The sequence below is a fragment of the Tiliqua scincoides genome, chromosome 10 (genome assembly GCF_035046505.1).
Source record: "Tiliqua scincoides isolate rTilSci1 chromosome 10, rTilSci1.hap2, whole genome shotgun sequence".
NCBI classification, from domain to species: Eukaryota; Metazoa; Chordata; class Lepidosauria; order Squamata; family Scincidae; genus Tiliqua; species Tiliqua scincoides.
In genome coordinates, this window is record NC_089830.1 from 27,935,987 (window position 1) to 27,952,767 (window position 16,781).

The following is a 16,781-nucleotide window of genomic DNA, read 5'->3' on the forward strand; positions in this document are numbered from 1 at the left end:
TGCAACACCTATATAGCGCCTATCTAACACCTATAGGCACCTATCTAACACCTAGGGCAGCATGGCCTTTCCCAGTTTGAAGAGACACTTGGCCAACAGACTGAGGCAAAGAGGCAAAGAAGGAAGGCCCATAGCCAGGGAGACAGACCAGGGACAGATTGCACTTGCTCCCGGTGTGGAAGGGATTGTCACTCCCGGATTGGCCTTTTCAGCCACACTAGACGCTGTGCCAGAACCACCTTTCAGAGCGTGATACCATAGTCTTTCAAGACTGAAGGTTGCCAATACAAAAACACCTATATAACGCCTATCTATAACCTATCTAGCACCTATCGAACACCTATATAATGCCTACCTAGCACTATTTAGCATCTATCTAGCACCTATCTAACACCTATATAGTGCCTAACACCTATTTAACGCCTATATAGCACCTATCTAGCGCCTATATGCCTATTATATAACACATATAATGCCTATTATATAACACCTATATAATGCCTGTCTAGCACCTATCTAGCGCCTAACACCTATATCACCTATCTAGCACCTATCCAACACCTATATAGCGCCTAACACCTATCTAGTGCCTATCTAGCACCTATTTAATGCCTATATAACACCTATCTAGCACCTATATAGCGCCTATCTATCACCTATCTAATGCCTATATAACACCTATCTAACACCTATCTAGCACCAATCCTATATAGCGCCTATCTGGAGCCTATCGAGCGCCTATCTAGTACCTGTATAACACCTATATAGCGCCTATCACCTATCTAGCACCCATGTAGCACCTATATAACGCCTATCTAGTACCTCTATAACACCTATATAGCGCCTGTCTAGCACCTATCCACCTATCTAGCACCTATATAGCGCCTATCTAGCACCAATCTAACACCTAACACCTACATAACGCCTATATAGCACCTATCTAGTGCCTATCTAGCACCTATATAATGTCTATCTAGCACCTATCTAGTGCCTAACACCTATATAATGCCTATCTAATATAATTATATTATAGATAGATATATCTATCTATATAATTACAACTAGTACAGAACGCGGCTGCTCGTGTGGTTGCCGGGGCACGTCAGTTTGACTCTGTCGAGCCGTTGCTCCGGCGGCTACACTGGTTGCCGGTTCTGTTCCGGGCCTAATTCAAGGTGCTAGTTTTGACTTTTAAAGACCTTTACGGCTCGGGTCCGGGGTATTTGAGGGACTGCCTCCTTCCCTACAATCCGGCCCGTGCTCTTAGATCTTCTGGGGGGAGCCCTTTTGACTGTGCCGCCACTAAGAGATGTGAGAGGGGCGGCGGCCAGGAAGAGGGCCTTCTCAGTGGTGGCCCCCGAACTGTGGAGTACCCTCCCCTTAGAACTGAGAACTGCTCCCTCGTTACTAATGTTTCGGCGTGGACTGAAGACCTTTTTATTTCAAAACGCTTTTAATTGTTCACAGGCTGTCTGGCGTTCTTGCTTTTTATATGAAAATCCACGGGGTTTGTTTTGTTTTTAGCTTTTTAATTATTGTAAACGGTTTTTAACTGTTTTTCATGTGGTATTTTTAAATTGTTAGCCGCCTTGTGTGCCCGTTGGGCAAAAAGGCGGGGTACAAATTAATAAAATAATAATAATAATAATAGTATCTAGCACCTATATAATGCCTATCCAACACCTATCTAGCGCCTATCTAGCACCTATATAGCGCCTATCTAGCACCTACATAACACCTATATAGCGCCTATCTAGCACCTACAAAACACCTATCTAGCATCTACATAACACCTATCTAATGCCTATCTAGCACCTACATAACACCTATATAGTGCCTATCTAGCACCTACATAACGCCTATATAGTGCCTATCTAACGCCTATCTAGCACCTACATAACACCTATATAGTGCCTATCTAGCACCTACATAACACCTATCTAGCGCCTATCTAGCACCTATATAACGCCTATCTAGCACCTACATAACACCTATCTAGCGCCTATCTAGCACCTACATAACGCCTATATAGTGCATATCTAACGCCTATCTAGCACCTACATAACACCTATATAGTGCCTATCTAGCACCTACATAACACCTATCTAGCGCCTATCTAGCACCTATCTAACGCCTATCTAGCACCTACATAACACCTAACTAGCGCCTACATAACGCCAATATCGTGCCTAGCACCTATGTAACGCCTATATAGTGCCTATCTAACGCCTATCTAGCACCTACATAACACCTATCTAGCACCTATCTAGCACCTACATAATGCCCATATAGTGCCTATCTAATGCCTATCTAGCACCTACATAACACCTATCTAGCGCCTATCTAGCACCTACATAACACCTATCTAGCGCCTATCTAGCACCTATCTAACGCCTATCTAGCACCTACATAACACCTATCTAGCGCCTACATAATGCCTATATAGTGCCTATCTAGCACCTACATAACGCCTATATAGTGCCTATCTAGCACCTATCTAACGCCTATCTAGCACCTACATAACACCTAACTAGCGCCTACATAATGCCTATATTGTGCCTATCTAGCACCTACGTAACGCCTATATAGTGCCTATCTAACGCCTATCTAGCACGTACATAACACCTATCTAGCACCTATCTAGCACCTACATAATGCCCATATAGTGCCTATCTAATGCCTATCTAGCACCTACATAACACCTATCTAGCGCCTATCTAGCGCCTACATAACACCTACCTAGCGCCTATCTAGCGCCTATCTAGCACCTACATAACACCTATCTAGCGCCTATCTAGCACCTATCTAACGGCTATCTAGCACCTACATAACACCTATCTAGCGCCTACATAATGCCTATATAGTGCCTATCTAGCACCTACATAACGCCTATATAGTGCCTATCTAGCACCTATCTAACGCCTATCTAGCACCTACATAACACCTATTTAGCGCCTATCTAGCACCTACATAACACCTATCTAGCGCCTATCTAGCACCTATCTAATGCCTATCTAGCACCTACATAACACCTATCTAGCGCCTACATAACGCCTATATAGTGCCTATCTAGCACCTATCTAACGCCTATCTAGCACTTACATAACACCTATCTAGCGCCTATCTAGAACCTACATAACACCTATCTAGCACCTATCTAACGCCTATCTAGCACCTACATAACACCTATCTAGCACCTACATAACACCTATCTAGCGCCTATCTAGCACCTATCTAACGCCTATCTAGCACCTACATAACACCTATATAGCGCCTACATAACGCCTATACAGTGCCTATCTAGCACCTATCTAACGCCTATATTGTGCCTATCTAGCACCTATCTAGCGCCTATCTAGCACCTACATAACACCTATCTAGCGCCTATCTAGCACCTATCTAATGCCTATCTAGCACCTACATAACACCTATCTAGCGCCTACATAACGCCTATATAGTGCCTATCTAGCACCTATCTAATGCCTATTTAGCACCTACATAACCTATCTAGCGCCTATCTAGCACCTACATAGTGCCCATATAGTGCCTATCTAATGCCTATCTAGCACCTACATAACACCTATCTAGCGCCTATCTAGCACCTACATAACACCTATCTAGCGCCTACATAACGCCTATATAGTGCCTATCTAGCACCTACATAAAGCCTATATAGTGCCTATCTAGCACCTATCTAGCGCCTATCTAGCACCTACATAACACCTATCTAGCGCCTATCTAGCACCTACATAACACCTATCTAGCGCCTATCTAGCACCTATCTAACGCCTATCTAGCACCTACATAACAACTATCTAGCACCTACATAACACCTATCTAGCGCCTATCTAGCACCTACATAACACCTATCTAGCGCCTATCTAGCGCCTAAATAACACCTATCTAGCGCCTACATAACGCCTATATAGTGCCTATCTAGCACCTATCTAACGCCTATATAGTGCCTATCTAGCACCTATCTAGCGCCTATCTAACACCTACATAACACCTATCTAGCGCCTGTCTAGCACCTATCTAATGCCTATCTAGCACCTACATAACACCTATCTAGCGCCTACATAACACCTATATAGTGCCTATCTAGCACCTACATAACACCTATATAGTGCCTATCTAACGCCTATCTAGCGCCTATCTAGCACCTACATAACACCTATCTAGCACCTACATAGCGCCTATATAGTGCCTATATAACGCCTATCTAGCACCTACATAACACCTATCTAGCGCCTATCTAGCACCTACATAACACCTATCTGGCGCCTATCTAGCACCTATTTAACGCCTATCTAGCACCTACATAACACCTATCTAGCGCCTACATAACGCCTATATAGTGCCTATCTAACGCCTATCTAGCACCTACATAACACCTATCTAGCACCTATCTAGCACCTACATAACGCCCATATAGTGCCTATCTAACGCCTATCTAGCACCTACATAACACCTATCTAGCGCCTATCTAGCACCTACATAACACCTATCTAGCGCCTATCTAGCACCTATCTAACGCCTATCTAGCACCTACATAACACCTATCTAGCGCCTACATAACGCCTATATAGTGCCTATCTAGCACCTACATAATGCCTATATAGTGCCTATCTAACGCCTATCTAGCGCCTACATAACACCTATATAGTGCCTATCTAGCACCTACATAACACCTATATAGTGCCTATCTAACGCCTATCTAGCGCCTATCTAGCACCTACATAACACCTATCTAGCACCTACATAACACCTATATAGTGCCTATCTAACGCCTATCTAGCGCCTATCTAGCACCTACATAACACCTATCTAGCACCTACATAACACCTATATAGTGCCTATCTAACGCCTATCTAGCACCTACATAACACCTATCTAGCACCTATCTAGCACCTACATAGCGCCTATATAGTGCCTATATAACGCCTATCTAGCACCTACATAACACCTATCTAGCGCCTATCTAGCACCTACATAACACCTATCTAGCGCCTATCTAGCACCTATTTAACGCCTATCTAGCACCTACATAACACCTATCTAGCGCCTACATAACGCCTATATAGTGCCTATCTAACGCCTATCTAGCACCTACATAACACCTATCTAGCACCTATCTAGCACCTACATAACTCCCATATAGTGCCTATCTAACGCCTATCTAGCACCTACATAACACCTATCTAGCGCCTATCTAGCACCTACATAACACCTATCTAGCGCCTATCTAGCACCTATCTAACGCCTATCTAGCACCTACATAACACCTATCTAGCGCCTACATAATGCCTATATAGTGCCTATCTAGCACCTACATAATGCCTATATAGTGCCTATCTAACGCCTATCTAGCACCTACATAACACCTATCTAGCACCTATCTAGCACCTACATAACGCCTATATAGTGCCTATATAACGCCTATCTAGCACCTACATAACACCTATATAGCGCCTATCTAGCACCTACATAACACCTATCTAGCACCTATCTATCTGTTCCAGAACAGCTGCATCACTACAGGAAAGCCCTGCACCAGTTGCCACCTAGATTAGCAACAGCCAGAGAGCAGCACTTGCAAAGCGGGTCGCAATGCCCCCGCAGGCTCCTGTGCAGAGGTGGCCCGAAAAGCAACCTTGCTATGGATGGCACAGGGCTTTTAAGGGTGAAACCAGCACAAAGGGTGCCCAGTGGAGCTGCACCTGTTCTGTACTGGCTGAATCTCTGGGATGGACTTCCAGGGCAGCCCCCGCTAGGCACAGGCTGCAGCAGTCTGCCCTGGCCTGACAAATGCATGTAGGGCAGAGACCCACTCTTGGTCTTCTCTAGGGAGGCCACTTGGTTTCTTCCTAAACAAAGCCCTAAAGCTGCAGGCAGACATTCAGTGCCAGTAGCCTCCCTCTGGTCTAGCAGGCCCCATCCTTGTCCACTCAGGGTAGAGAAGAGCAGAGCAGAGCCTGACCTCCCTGGCACAGTCCTTGGGTAGCTGTGTTCCCTTTTGCTACTGAATGAGTCTGGAACTTTGTCCTGCCTCTTCTCGACTCCCTTGAGCAGCTGAAGGGCAGCCCTGGTTGGGCTCCTGCTGATGGGCAGTCAGAGGCCATTCTTGCTGCTGCTGGAATTGGAGAACTTCCAGGGTGGATGGAGGGGGCAGGGACTGTCTTGCCTTTGCCATCAAGAGGCACCTGGACACCTGGCATGTGCTCACTTGCAGCTTGGGTGGCAGGAGAACTTTACCCCTGAGCTCAAAGGTCACTTGGCCTCTGTTAATGGTAGACCAGAGAGCCTGCTGAGTGCCTTGAACTGCCCAGCAACTCTGGAGCTGGAAGAGGTTGCAAGAGAACTGGGTGATTTGTTGGGGAGGGGGCTGGTGGCTAGGCAAGCTGGCAATAGGTCAAAATGGTCTGGTTTCTCTGCACTGCAGAACTAGAGGACCCCTTGCCCACTGCTTCCTGATGAAGCATACACTGGGAGGAAGAGGCTATGCCCGAGGGTGCCGGCTTGATTGCTTGGCATCTGCTACCTGCCCCAACTCCCCCTTCTCACTGACAGTTTCTCAGGAGCTCACTGGCTGTGAGAGGTCTTCTGGAAGTGGGAGGGAGGCAATGCCAGCTGCCGCTCTTGAGCTCTGCATCAAGTGTGATGGTTCAGACCTGTGAGCCAGAAGGCAACAGCAGTGCTCCTGAGCATTTGCAGAGTGCAGCTTTTGTTCCTGAGGCATCGCTGTCTCCTACAGCCGTTTAGCTGCCATAGGCATTTCAAGACAGGCTTGAGCCCTGGCTGAAGGAGGGAGAGACGCTCGGGTGGGACTCCTGCAGGATGCTCTGGGAAGCCTGCTCTGGCCTCTTGGCCACTTTCGTTTCTAAGCATTCTGAAGGGTTCCTTTAAGTCACGTGTGCTTTGTCTGAGCTCAAGTTCATGATCTTCAGGGCATCGAAAATTTCTGTCTTTAAAGTGTGACAAGATGTCCACTTATTATTATTTTTTAACCCCCACTTGATCAGGACCATGCCCAGGGGAGAAAGCACTTGACTGGTTGGAATGAAATTATTTTGAGCCCCCCCCCCCCCAGCAGCCATCTATTTAGTCTTGTGAAGACCTTCCTGAGGCATTGCCTGTCTGCCAGCAGCCCTAGCCTGACAATCACTTTGCTCACCCTATTTTTACATCCTTTTTTACCATTCCCTATGAGTAATGCAGCTTAAAAAGGGGGAGTGAGGGCTAGTGGCCAGAGTTCCAGGCTGGGCAACCCCCTCACCTGCAAAACGCGCTGGGTGATCACCTCTCAGTGGAGCCCACCTAATGGAACCCACTCCGGCTTATCAGGGTCCCTCTCCCAACAGGGGACCCAAAACTGGATGCGGGATCCCAGGTGAGGTCTGACGAGTCCGATTTGCTCTCCCCCCCACCTGGGATGGCTCCAGAGGAGAGAAGGGGGCGCCGCTTGCAAGCTGCGGGGAGGCTCCCTGCAACTCAGTGCTTTGACCCCCCAGCTACGCCACTGTAGTGTCCCCACCGCCCCACCCAGCATACTGTCCGGCAGTGGCGTAGTTGGAGGGGGCAATACGGCTCCGTTTTACTCCCCCCGCCGGGAAGGGAGGAGCTGTTTGCCCGCCCCGCTAAGCCTCCCCGCCGGACTGAGCGCTCCGCCCCCCTCTAGCTACGCCACCGCTGCCCAGGGCAGGTGCCACCTCTGAAGCAGCCGGACGGGTGTGGCAACGGGAAGGGCCTCACTCCGCTTCTGCTGCAGCTTCTCCTGCCTGGTCCTCCTTCGCTCTGAAGGCGCTGCGAACAGCTGCGGGCTTTTTTTTTCCAACGTCCAATCCGACTCCATTGCAACAGTATCAATGAACGAGCCCACTTCTCTTTCCCTCGCCCCCCGCATCCGGTGTGACTCCAGCTTCTCTCCAGCGCGTCTTAGCCAATCAGGAGCGGGGGGCGCGGCCTGCCGCTTGTTTGTTCCATCGCCCTGTCAGTCTTTGCTGCAGGGATTCGTCCCCGTCCTCCCACGGCATGCAAATGAGGCGCCCGAGCGAGCCTCCCCATTGGCCGACGGAGCCTCCTCCCCGCCCACGCAGGGCGAATGTAGCCATCTCACACTGGCAGAAGCGGCGAGATGCGATCGCCGAGCGGGGACGGAGACATGCCGGCTCCTGATTGGCCGCGCGCCGCGTTCGGACCCCGCTGATTGGCCCCCGAGGAGCCGGGTATGCAAATGAGGGGGTCCCCAGGGGTCTCCCTGCCGCGGTAGGGGCCTGCCAGCTGCTCCGGGCGCGGAGTTATCCCGGGGTGGCGGGCAAGAGCTTCGGTGGCTCTCGTGACTCAGCCCGGCGGCCGGCAGGGGAGGAAGGGAAGCGGCTCCTGCGTGACTCACGCTCGGCTTCCGCGGCTGCCAGGGAGGGGGAGGAAGCGCCGTCGTCGTGATTCGCTTCGGAGGGGCTGCGGCCCCCGCGCACGACTCGCCCGCAGTCTCGGGCAGCCCCCGTTCCGCCCCTCGGGGCGCCAGACGCCGGACTCTGGTGCAGTGCACGGCTCCCCCCGTCGTGCAAGGAGGGGCGCCGCTTCCTGCACTGCCTCGATGGAGGGAATTGCGCCCCACATTTGCCCCTCCCGTCCCGCCGGGCTGCTTGTGACGCTCTCCGGCTGTTCCACGGTGGGCGCAGGAGGCGCTTGGACGGGGCTTGCTGGCAGCGCCACTTTCCTCCCCCCGTTGTTTGAGGGCCCCCTACTGCGACGTGCGGGTGGGGGGCTGCGGCCAGCCTTCTCCGTCCAGGCGGGGGGCTCTCTTCTTGCACGGTGCCTTCCAGGAGGTCCCCCCGACGGCGTCTGCAGGGGGCTCTCCGGGGCCAGGCTTCGCTCTGAAGAGCATCCCGTGCCCGGGCCCTTGATGGCTCCTGCCCTCCCCTCCCGCGGAAGGAGGAGCTGCTTCCAGGGACGGACGGGCAGCCCCGGGGGAACAGGGGGAGGGGCCTCTCCGGGCTGGGCTCTGGCTGGACTTCGAAGGCCGCACGCCTCTTCCGCCAAGGCAGTGGCGTAGCCAGAGGGGGGTGCCAAGCACTAAGTTTCGCGAAGGTTTGCCCCTAAAGTTGAAGTTCACCCCGTGAGTTGTGAAGTTGCTTTGTGGCCACCTGCTTCCAGGCCCCCCTTGGCTCGTTCTCTAAGCCTTTCTCTGTTTTAAAGGTGGAGGGGGGGTAGTTGGCTATCCTGTGCCTGTTCCATTCCTTGGTTTTAAGGTCACCAGATCAGCCATGTCGCTTGGTTACTTGGGCCTGAATGAGTACATGAGCTACATACACAGAACTATTCTTAAGCCATAGGAGCCAAGTGGCATCTCTGAAGGTCTCTCTTGGGGAGGGCTGGGGCTTTTGCTCCAGGGTTGGCATGGTTCCCCCTCCCACAAGTAGCAGAAGTAGAGCCAGTATGACTTCTCCCCCTTAGCCTGAGCTCACACCCATCTCTATTGAGAGGGTGCCTTCTGAGGCCCTCCATCCTGACCACCTGCCCCCCTTCCTTTCCCAGGAACATGCTGGCCAAAGGCATAAAGCGGAAGCGGAGTGAAGAGGAGGCGGAGCTTCCCACTGCCACACCCTCCAGCTCCCTCTTCAGCATCTCGGTCTCTAAGTTGCACCAGAGCCTTCAACATGTGGAACCCAACCTTCGGCATCTGGTGCTGGTGGCCAACACACTCCGGCGAATCCAGGATGAGATGCAGCCGGACACAGCCCCCTCTGGTCCCCAGCAGCAAGCCCTGGGCAGGGGAGTGACTGTGGCAGGTGGCAGTGTGCCTGCTGAGCACATTCCTGTGGGCACCCTCCAGGGCTCTTGTAGGAGGCCGCCGCTGCCACCGCCTCCATCCCTCACCCCAGTGGATGACCTCCTGCTCTCCAGCATGGACTTTTCTGTCTTCTCAACCATCCTGGAGGACTTGAGCAGCATGGAGGGCTTTGGGGACCCCTTGCAATCTTCCTCTGCCCAGCCGGAAGGTAGCCAGCTTTGTTTGCCAGGTCCGGAGCCTGACCGGACTCCCCACCCTTGCCCTGGCCCCCTGGAGATCCTGGGCCCTGGTGGCTACCTGCTGGAGGAGAGCCTGGAGGGCATCTTTGAGGACATTGACACTTCCATGTATGACTGTGACCTTTGGGCCCCCTCCAGCCTCCCGAGCTTCAAGGAGGCCTTCTCTAGTGCAGAGGAGGAGGAGGAGAAACTGGACTTGGCAGACCTTGACTATCTCATGGATGCGATTGTGGGGGTGCAGGAACCGTGAGGGGGGGGAAGGGGGAAGGATCTTTGCCAAAATGAGTCCACCTTGGTGGACGCAGCAAGTGCACGGACCCCTCCTGGAGCCATCTTTGGTGGTTCGCAGGTGGGAAGTATGCCTGGATCTGCAGCAGCCCAGTCTGCCTGGGGCCAGAGGTGCTCTTCACCAGGCATTGCTGACACTCCTCAAGGTTTCTTCTGTGAAGATGTTCCCTGGGTTGGAGAATGCCATGGTGAAAAAAGACTGGATCCAACCTGAAGGGGGTGATCATGGGAGCAGTTCTGGAGCCCCACTAGAGGATAAAGTGCATGAGCAGAGAAGGCTGGGCTCTGAGTTACTGCACTCACATGTGTGTGTGTGTATGTGTGCCTGTGTATGTGTGTGTCTGCTTGGACTTTGAACTGGTGGGGGCAGTGGAAGGGGGCCATCCCCCCCCCCCGAGACTGAATAGTTGTGAGGTTGAGAGGGTAACATTATCAGGGTGTCAAGGAATAAAAACTGGAGAATCCCCTGCCCCAGACAACGTCAATGTCTTGGTGTCTTTGAAAGGGATCAACGCTCCTCTCCTGCTTGCTGCAGGCCTCTGGGTGGGGCAGACTCTTCCAGAGCCTTCCAGGCCACTGCCTGCCTGTTCTCAGAGAAGCCCTTTCTCCAGCACCCCACTCTCTCCTGCTGTTGTGCACAGGGTGTGTTCCTTGCACAAGGATTTCCCCTGCTCAGCACTGGTGCTCAATGTCCCCAGGCCCCTGGGGCAGGGTGACCAGATGTCATAATCACAAAAGAGGACAAGGCATCCCGGAATGTAGGACATCCAAGCAAAATGTAGGACATGGCAAAGTAAAAGCCAAAAACACTTGTATATTGATTTATGTGGTTAATTTAAACGCTATACTGCTTATTATTAAATTTAAACCTTATTACATATAATTTATTAATTCCAAGAAGGCCATGTGCTACCTGCAGAGGCCTGCTCACAGGGAAAAGGAGGACATTTTCTAGAACACAAGTCTAAAAAAGAGGACGTGTCCTGGAAAAAGAGGATGTCTGGTCACCCTGGTTTCAGCACAAACACAAAAAGTGATGAGCCTGAAGACTTGAATTGAAACGGCCTCTCTGAAGTGGATTCCCCCCTCCCCCTCCAACAGAGAACTGCTGTACAAAGGGCCTCCCAGTGCCTAACTGGGAGTGCTTGTTTTCTAGTTCGGGGCTGTGTAGGAACAAAGCGGGAGGAGGAAATGACAGCAACTCCTATGGCATGACTCAGGCCCTTCGGCATCCGCCCTTGTTGGTCCTGCCCCACTGCCCTAGATTCCTAGGACTCCAGCCTGCCTGCTTCTTCATTGGAGCAGAGGGAGAACCTGACCAAGGTGGCCCGGCCCTGGCCTGGGAGCTCTAGGTGCAAGCAAGCAGAGTGTCTAGTTGGGGGGGATAAGTGGGGGGCCGGTGGGACACTTGGGAGGGCTGAAAATCTCACTGATTTATTTGTGTGGGGGGTGTTATTGCAGGCAGCACCCCCCCCCCAGAATAAAACAGGTGCTTGAGCTGGTAAGGTGGGCACTGGGGAGGGCTGAAAATCTCAGTGATTTTTTGTGTGTGGGGGGTGTTATTGCAGGCAGGCTACAGAGAAAATTCACTTGGTGAAGCAGGGCTGGCTTCCCCTTATTTATCTTTTTCTTTAATTTAATTATTTATAATTATTTTATTTTGCTTGATGATGTCACTTCCAGCCATGACTTCACTTCCGGTGGGTCCTGGACAGATTGCCATTCTAAAAAGTGGGTCCCAGTGTTAAAAGTTTGAGAACCACTGCCTTAACTCAAAACAGGCCAATGAGACATGGGGGGGGGTGACACCCTAGTGACCAAAATTCTGGAAATCATGGCTTTTAGGAATAATAGCATCATGTTATATATATCATCTGATGCAAAATTTCATCCATTGCTTGTGGGGAAATATTGACTGCATTTATTTTTCTGGCTATTATTATTATTCATTCCATGTCATGCCTATTACTATCTCTGTCTCATCTACCTCACAGGGTTGTTGTGAGGACAAACTAAGGGGAGGAACCATGTACACCACCCTGAGCTGCTTAGAGGAAGGGTGGTATAAAAATGTGAATTAATCAATAATTATTAATAATTTATTAATAATTAATTAATTGTGTCATATGGGGTGACAAAAATTTATGGGCCCGGATGTCAAATGACCTAGCTATGCCTCTGCTTGTTGGAAGACTTCAAGTAGAGGCTGGATGGCCACCTGGCAGGGCTGCTGTAGCCTGCGCTGAGCAGGGGTTTGGGCTAGAGGACCTCCAGGATCCCTTCAAACTTTCTGAGGCTAGCCAGGTTAGCATCCCTGCCATAGTCCCTGTTTCCTGGCCTGGTGGAGACTTCTCTCAGAGTGTGAGAGAATGGGATGAGAACTACCAGGAGGACCCAGAGAGGCCTCTGCAGTTTGCTGCCCCCAAGCTTCCCCTTGGCCTGGATGGTAGTGGCAGGAATGGGTGAAGTGCTGACTTGAATCTTCAGGCACAGGAGCCCCTGCCAGAGAAAGGGTGGAGCCTGTTTATTCAATAGCCCCAGAGGGGAGAATGGTTGGTGCCAAAGAGAAAGAAGGCCCACAGCAGTGGCCCAGGAGAGCCCTTCAGGGCAGGCAACAGAAGTACCTGCGCTCTCCCTCCGCTGGTGGAAATAACCACTCTCTGGTGGTGAGGAGGTTAATTTCATCTTTCAGCTAAACGTCAGCCACCCTCATGGCACTATGAATGCAGGGCACTTGCCAGCCATCATCCCTTTTGAGGGGAGCAGCTGTCTCTTGGTTGTGCAAGAGCAGTGCCTGATTTGGTTGGCTATGGCGGTGCTTGGCTATATGATTTGGGGGGGGGGGGCTGCTGTGGGCTAAGAGGGAAGGAAGATGCAGTTGTCAAGACAGTGAGATTTGCTACACCAAAGCCAACTCTCCTATGAGTGAAGGCTTGTGTTGATATTCCCCATTGCTGCAACTTCTCCCACTCCCATAGCTTTGTGCTGAGGAGAGATGCATAGTACAGAAGTTGCACAGCCTCCCCCCTCCACACACACAGGGGGGGGAGGGGAGAGCAATTATGTTCCATTGGATCAGGTCTGTGTAGAAGAGAAAGCAGAAACAGGGCTGCACTGCAATCCTTCCCAGAGCCTACCTCTTAATCTGGGTGCTACCTACTCTTCCAGGTATTTCCCAAACTGCTCCCTAATACTAGGACATCTCTACCCTCTGTGCTTATTTCATAGGGTCATATGATGTGAGAGTTGGAGATTACCTTAGAGGTCAACTAGTCCAACCCCCTGCTCAGTGAAAGCACCTGCTACAGCATCCCTGAGAGATGGCCATCCAGGCTCTGCTTGAACTTATCCAATGAGCCCATGACTGCAGGAGACAGACTGCTCCACTGCTGGGTGATGCTGACAGGGAATCCTTCCTCATGTCAAGCCTGAATTGTTTTCCCTATAGTTTTGACCCTTTGGCTCCAGCTCTGCCCTGCTTGGCTGACACAAAGCTGGCCTGTCTCTCTGTAGAGCTGGATCCACAACTGGGCTGGTGAGTCACTACAAGCCCACAGAACTGGCTGAAGCAGGATTGGGGGGGCTGTGTCTCTTGGGAGTCCTTCCTAAAACTGCCAGTTCTGGTCCAGCAAATCCCCCCCCCCCCGGCCACAGCCCACACATTCTGGTGGAGCCTGATTCCCCTGCTGCTGTGGCTGCTGGATCCTCGGATCCCGTGCTCGTGGGAAATGGCAATTCCCAACAGTGGGGGCTGATGTGACTTACTCTGGGTCCCAGAGTCAGCCCTCGGACAGAGGCTCTGGGGTTAAGGGGAGGCTGCAAATTGGAAGCCAAGATGCTGCTATGGAGGAATCCACAGCGTCTGAGAGCCACAAGAGGGCGCACCTGGCCTGTGAGTGCCCTTTCTCTGCGGTGCTGACACCACCGGTTCTTGGTTGGCAACCTTCAGTCTCGAAAGACTATGGTATAAGCCTACAGCACCCAGGATTCCCAAGCGGTCTTCCATCCAAGTACTAACCAGGCCTGACCCTGCTTAGCTTCCGAGATCAGATGAGATCTGGCATGTGCAGGGTAACAGACACCACCGGTTCTTGGGACACTGCAAAGCCTGACAACAGATTTAATGTGGCAGAAGCTTCCGTGGAGCAGAGCACTGGACAAGCTTTGGCCGCCACAGAGCACGGGGTCCTCAAGGTGCTCCAAAGTGTACCTTTGCTGTTGTGAACCGACCCTGTACTCTGGAAAGGGGCCAAAGGGAGCCTCGGCCTCAGTGCTGAACGTGTGCCTCTGCCTGCCTGGACTGTACGTAGAAACACCAGAGAACTCTCAATGGTCTTGGGGGGATCTGCTCCACCACTCCGGTTCCCTTGTCTGTGCCTCCTGGTGGAATGCCTGTGGCAAAGGTGTGTGGAATGGAGAGCGGTGCTGTAGTGAAGAACACATTCTGTGGGTTTGAGACCCCCATGCCAGGTTTGGTCCCTTCCATCTCAAGCAGAAATGACTCCAAGCAGCTGGCAGGGTCATTCCAAGACCGCCCAGCACCTCAAGCAACCAGCCAAATGCTGTCCCCCTCCCTGACATGGTCATGTGGCAGACCCTCCACCTCCCCCCACTCCATGGACTGGAGAAAAAGAAGAAAGACGGGCCATGAGAAGAACCTTGCTGGGTGAAGCCTAAGGCTTCTCTAGTCTCTGGAGCAGAAGTGCAAGAGAGAGGAGAGTGCAGGCCTAGAGAGTCTGCACAGAAGCCTCTCTGAGGCTCAGCAGTAGTGTCAAGGGGTGAGTGGAGGGAGCTCCCTCACCTATTCCCTGCAGCAGTCATCCCGGCTGGCTTTGTGAATGGGCCACCCCTGGCAATGGGGTTAGAAATGATGCTTCCCTGGGGAGCCCGTGCACCAGCCTGTCGACAGGGGGCTAGATGGAGCCTGGAAGTGTGCTGCGGACTTGGGTTGCAGTGGCTGCAACTCTGAGGGTCGCCTTGTGGCTGTCACCAGACTGCCTGGTCTTCTGCTCTACCCCAGGCCACTTCGTGCACCTCAGCAGAACCGGGCCACACACTGTGAAGATCGGGGCTGGTCTGCAGGAGCCTGCTGTGAAGACTCTCCTCCATCATTGCCTACCAAGGGCAGGCCCCACATCCTGGAAACTATAGCTGGGACATCCAAGTCTCTGTTTTGCCCCCAGGAAATGCTGCCTTAAAACATTTGCTAATTTGTGTTGCTGGCACTGATGCCGTTTTGGGAGGTCCAGCTCCCTCTCCACAGGGGCCTGCTTTGGGATAGCCCTGTGCCCAGAGGAGCTGTGGGGTCCTCCCTGGTGTGAATGCTGACAGCTGCACTGCTCCAAGGACCCACAGCCTCCAGCCTGCTCCTACCCCAGGGCTGCAGGGGCCTCTGCTACAGGCCGCTGCTGGCTGTTTCCCTTGCTCCCTCCAGTCCTGTTGCCTGCCTTGGGCGTGGCCCCTTTTGCTCCCGACCCCAAGGAAGCCCAGCTTTGAGGAGGATGTCCGGTGTTTATCCTGGATCCTCCTGGTGCCTGACCTATGGCCACAGAAGGGGGGGGGAGCTCTGGGAATGTGCTTCCAGATATGACTCCAGTGGAGCATGAACTCCTCTTAGAGCTTAGAAGGCGGGACTCCTTCCACCCTTGACCCAGGGAATCATTCAGGGAGCGGCTTCTCTCCCCTTCATGCTCCAGCCAAAGAATTCCCCTCCTTAATTCCTGATGCACATTAAACCCACTCCCAGGTCTTAGAGTTGATGCAACAAAGATGTGTCCTTGGAAGGCCTGAACAGGGCCCTGCAATCCCAGATGTCAGCCTCTCCTCCTCCTTCAGTAGGGCTCTCACAGAATGGCTCCTCCCTGTCAGGGGAGGCCTTCTGCACTCAGGAGCCCAAGGGAGCTGCTGCCAGCTGGCTGGCAAGAGATCCCTGAGCCCTATGAACCAGTCAGGGGCCTGTCTCTGAATCCCACAGCTACACAGGCCCCAGCTTACTCCTGTGCCGGGACCTGCTCACCACTGCGCCTGTTTGCCATGTCACTGAGTAACTGAGGTCCCCCTTTGCTTCCCACCACATCCCTGGCTGGCACCCCCTCTTTCCCTACCACCGGGACTGCTGTGGGGCTTGTCTAAGGTGGAGTGGGCCCCCTCCCTCTTTGGAAAGGCAGGCGGGCAGGCTGGCTGGCTGCCCTCTCTCCAAAGCCGCCTGCCCAGGGGGATGAGGGGCTCCCTTTTGTCTCTCCGGTGTCCAGTCTGCCCTGCACTTGAACACAACAATGGGGGGTGCTGCGCAGAGGCTGCCCAAAGTGCTGATGGTGAGTTTGTGCTAATCCCACCAGCCGCTCCCTTTTCATGCGCTCGCTTGCCCTGTGGGGGGCTCTTTGGCCACAGTCAGCAGTGGCTCCTGCTGGACACCACCTGGGAATGAGGCTTGGGGAGTGCCGGAGCAGGCCAAGGAGGAT

At 52.4% G+C, this 16,781-nt stretch overlaps 1 protein-coding gene and 1 pseudogene across 2 annotated transcripts; one reads left to right on the forward strand and one right to left on the reverse strand.

Moving 5' to 3' along the window:
• Window positions 1-8,124: 8,124 nt before the first annotated feature.
• On the forward strand, window positions 8,125-10,787 carry SERTAD1 (SERTA domain containing 1). Of its 2 annotated transcripts, none has more exons than XM_066638873.1 (2): window positions 8,125-8,225; window positions 9,538-10,787. In XM_066638873.1, the coding sequence occupies exon 2, from the start codon at window positions 9,542-9,544 to the stop codon at window positions 10,280-10,282; it is 741 nt and encodes a 246-aa protein (XP_066494970.1). In that variant the 5' UTR covers window positions 8,125-8,225; window positions 9,538-9,541; the 3' UTR covers window positions 10,283-10,787. The 2 variants fall into 2 exon arrangements, with proteins under 2 accessions (XP_066494970.1, XP_066494971.1); XM_066638874.1 differs by lacking the exon at window positions 8,125-8,225 and adding an exon at window positions 8,253-8,671.
• Window positions 10,788-14,289: 3,502 nt separating this feature from the next.
• On the reverse strand, window positions 14,290-14,409 carry LOC136662090 (5S ribosomal RNA; annotated as a pseudogene).
• Between the last annotated feature and the right edge of the window lie 2,372 nt (window positions 14,410-16,781).

Coding starts and splice junctions, on each gene's coding strand:
- SERTAD1 (XM_066638873.1), top strand. CDS start 9,542: ATGCTGGCCAAAGGCATAAAGCGGAAGCGGAGTGAAGAGGAGGCGGAG.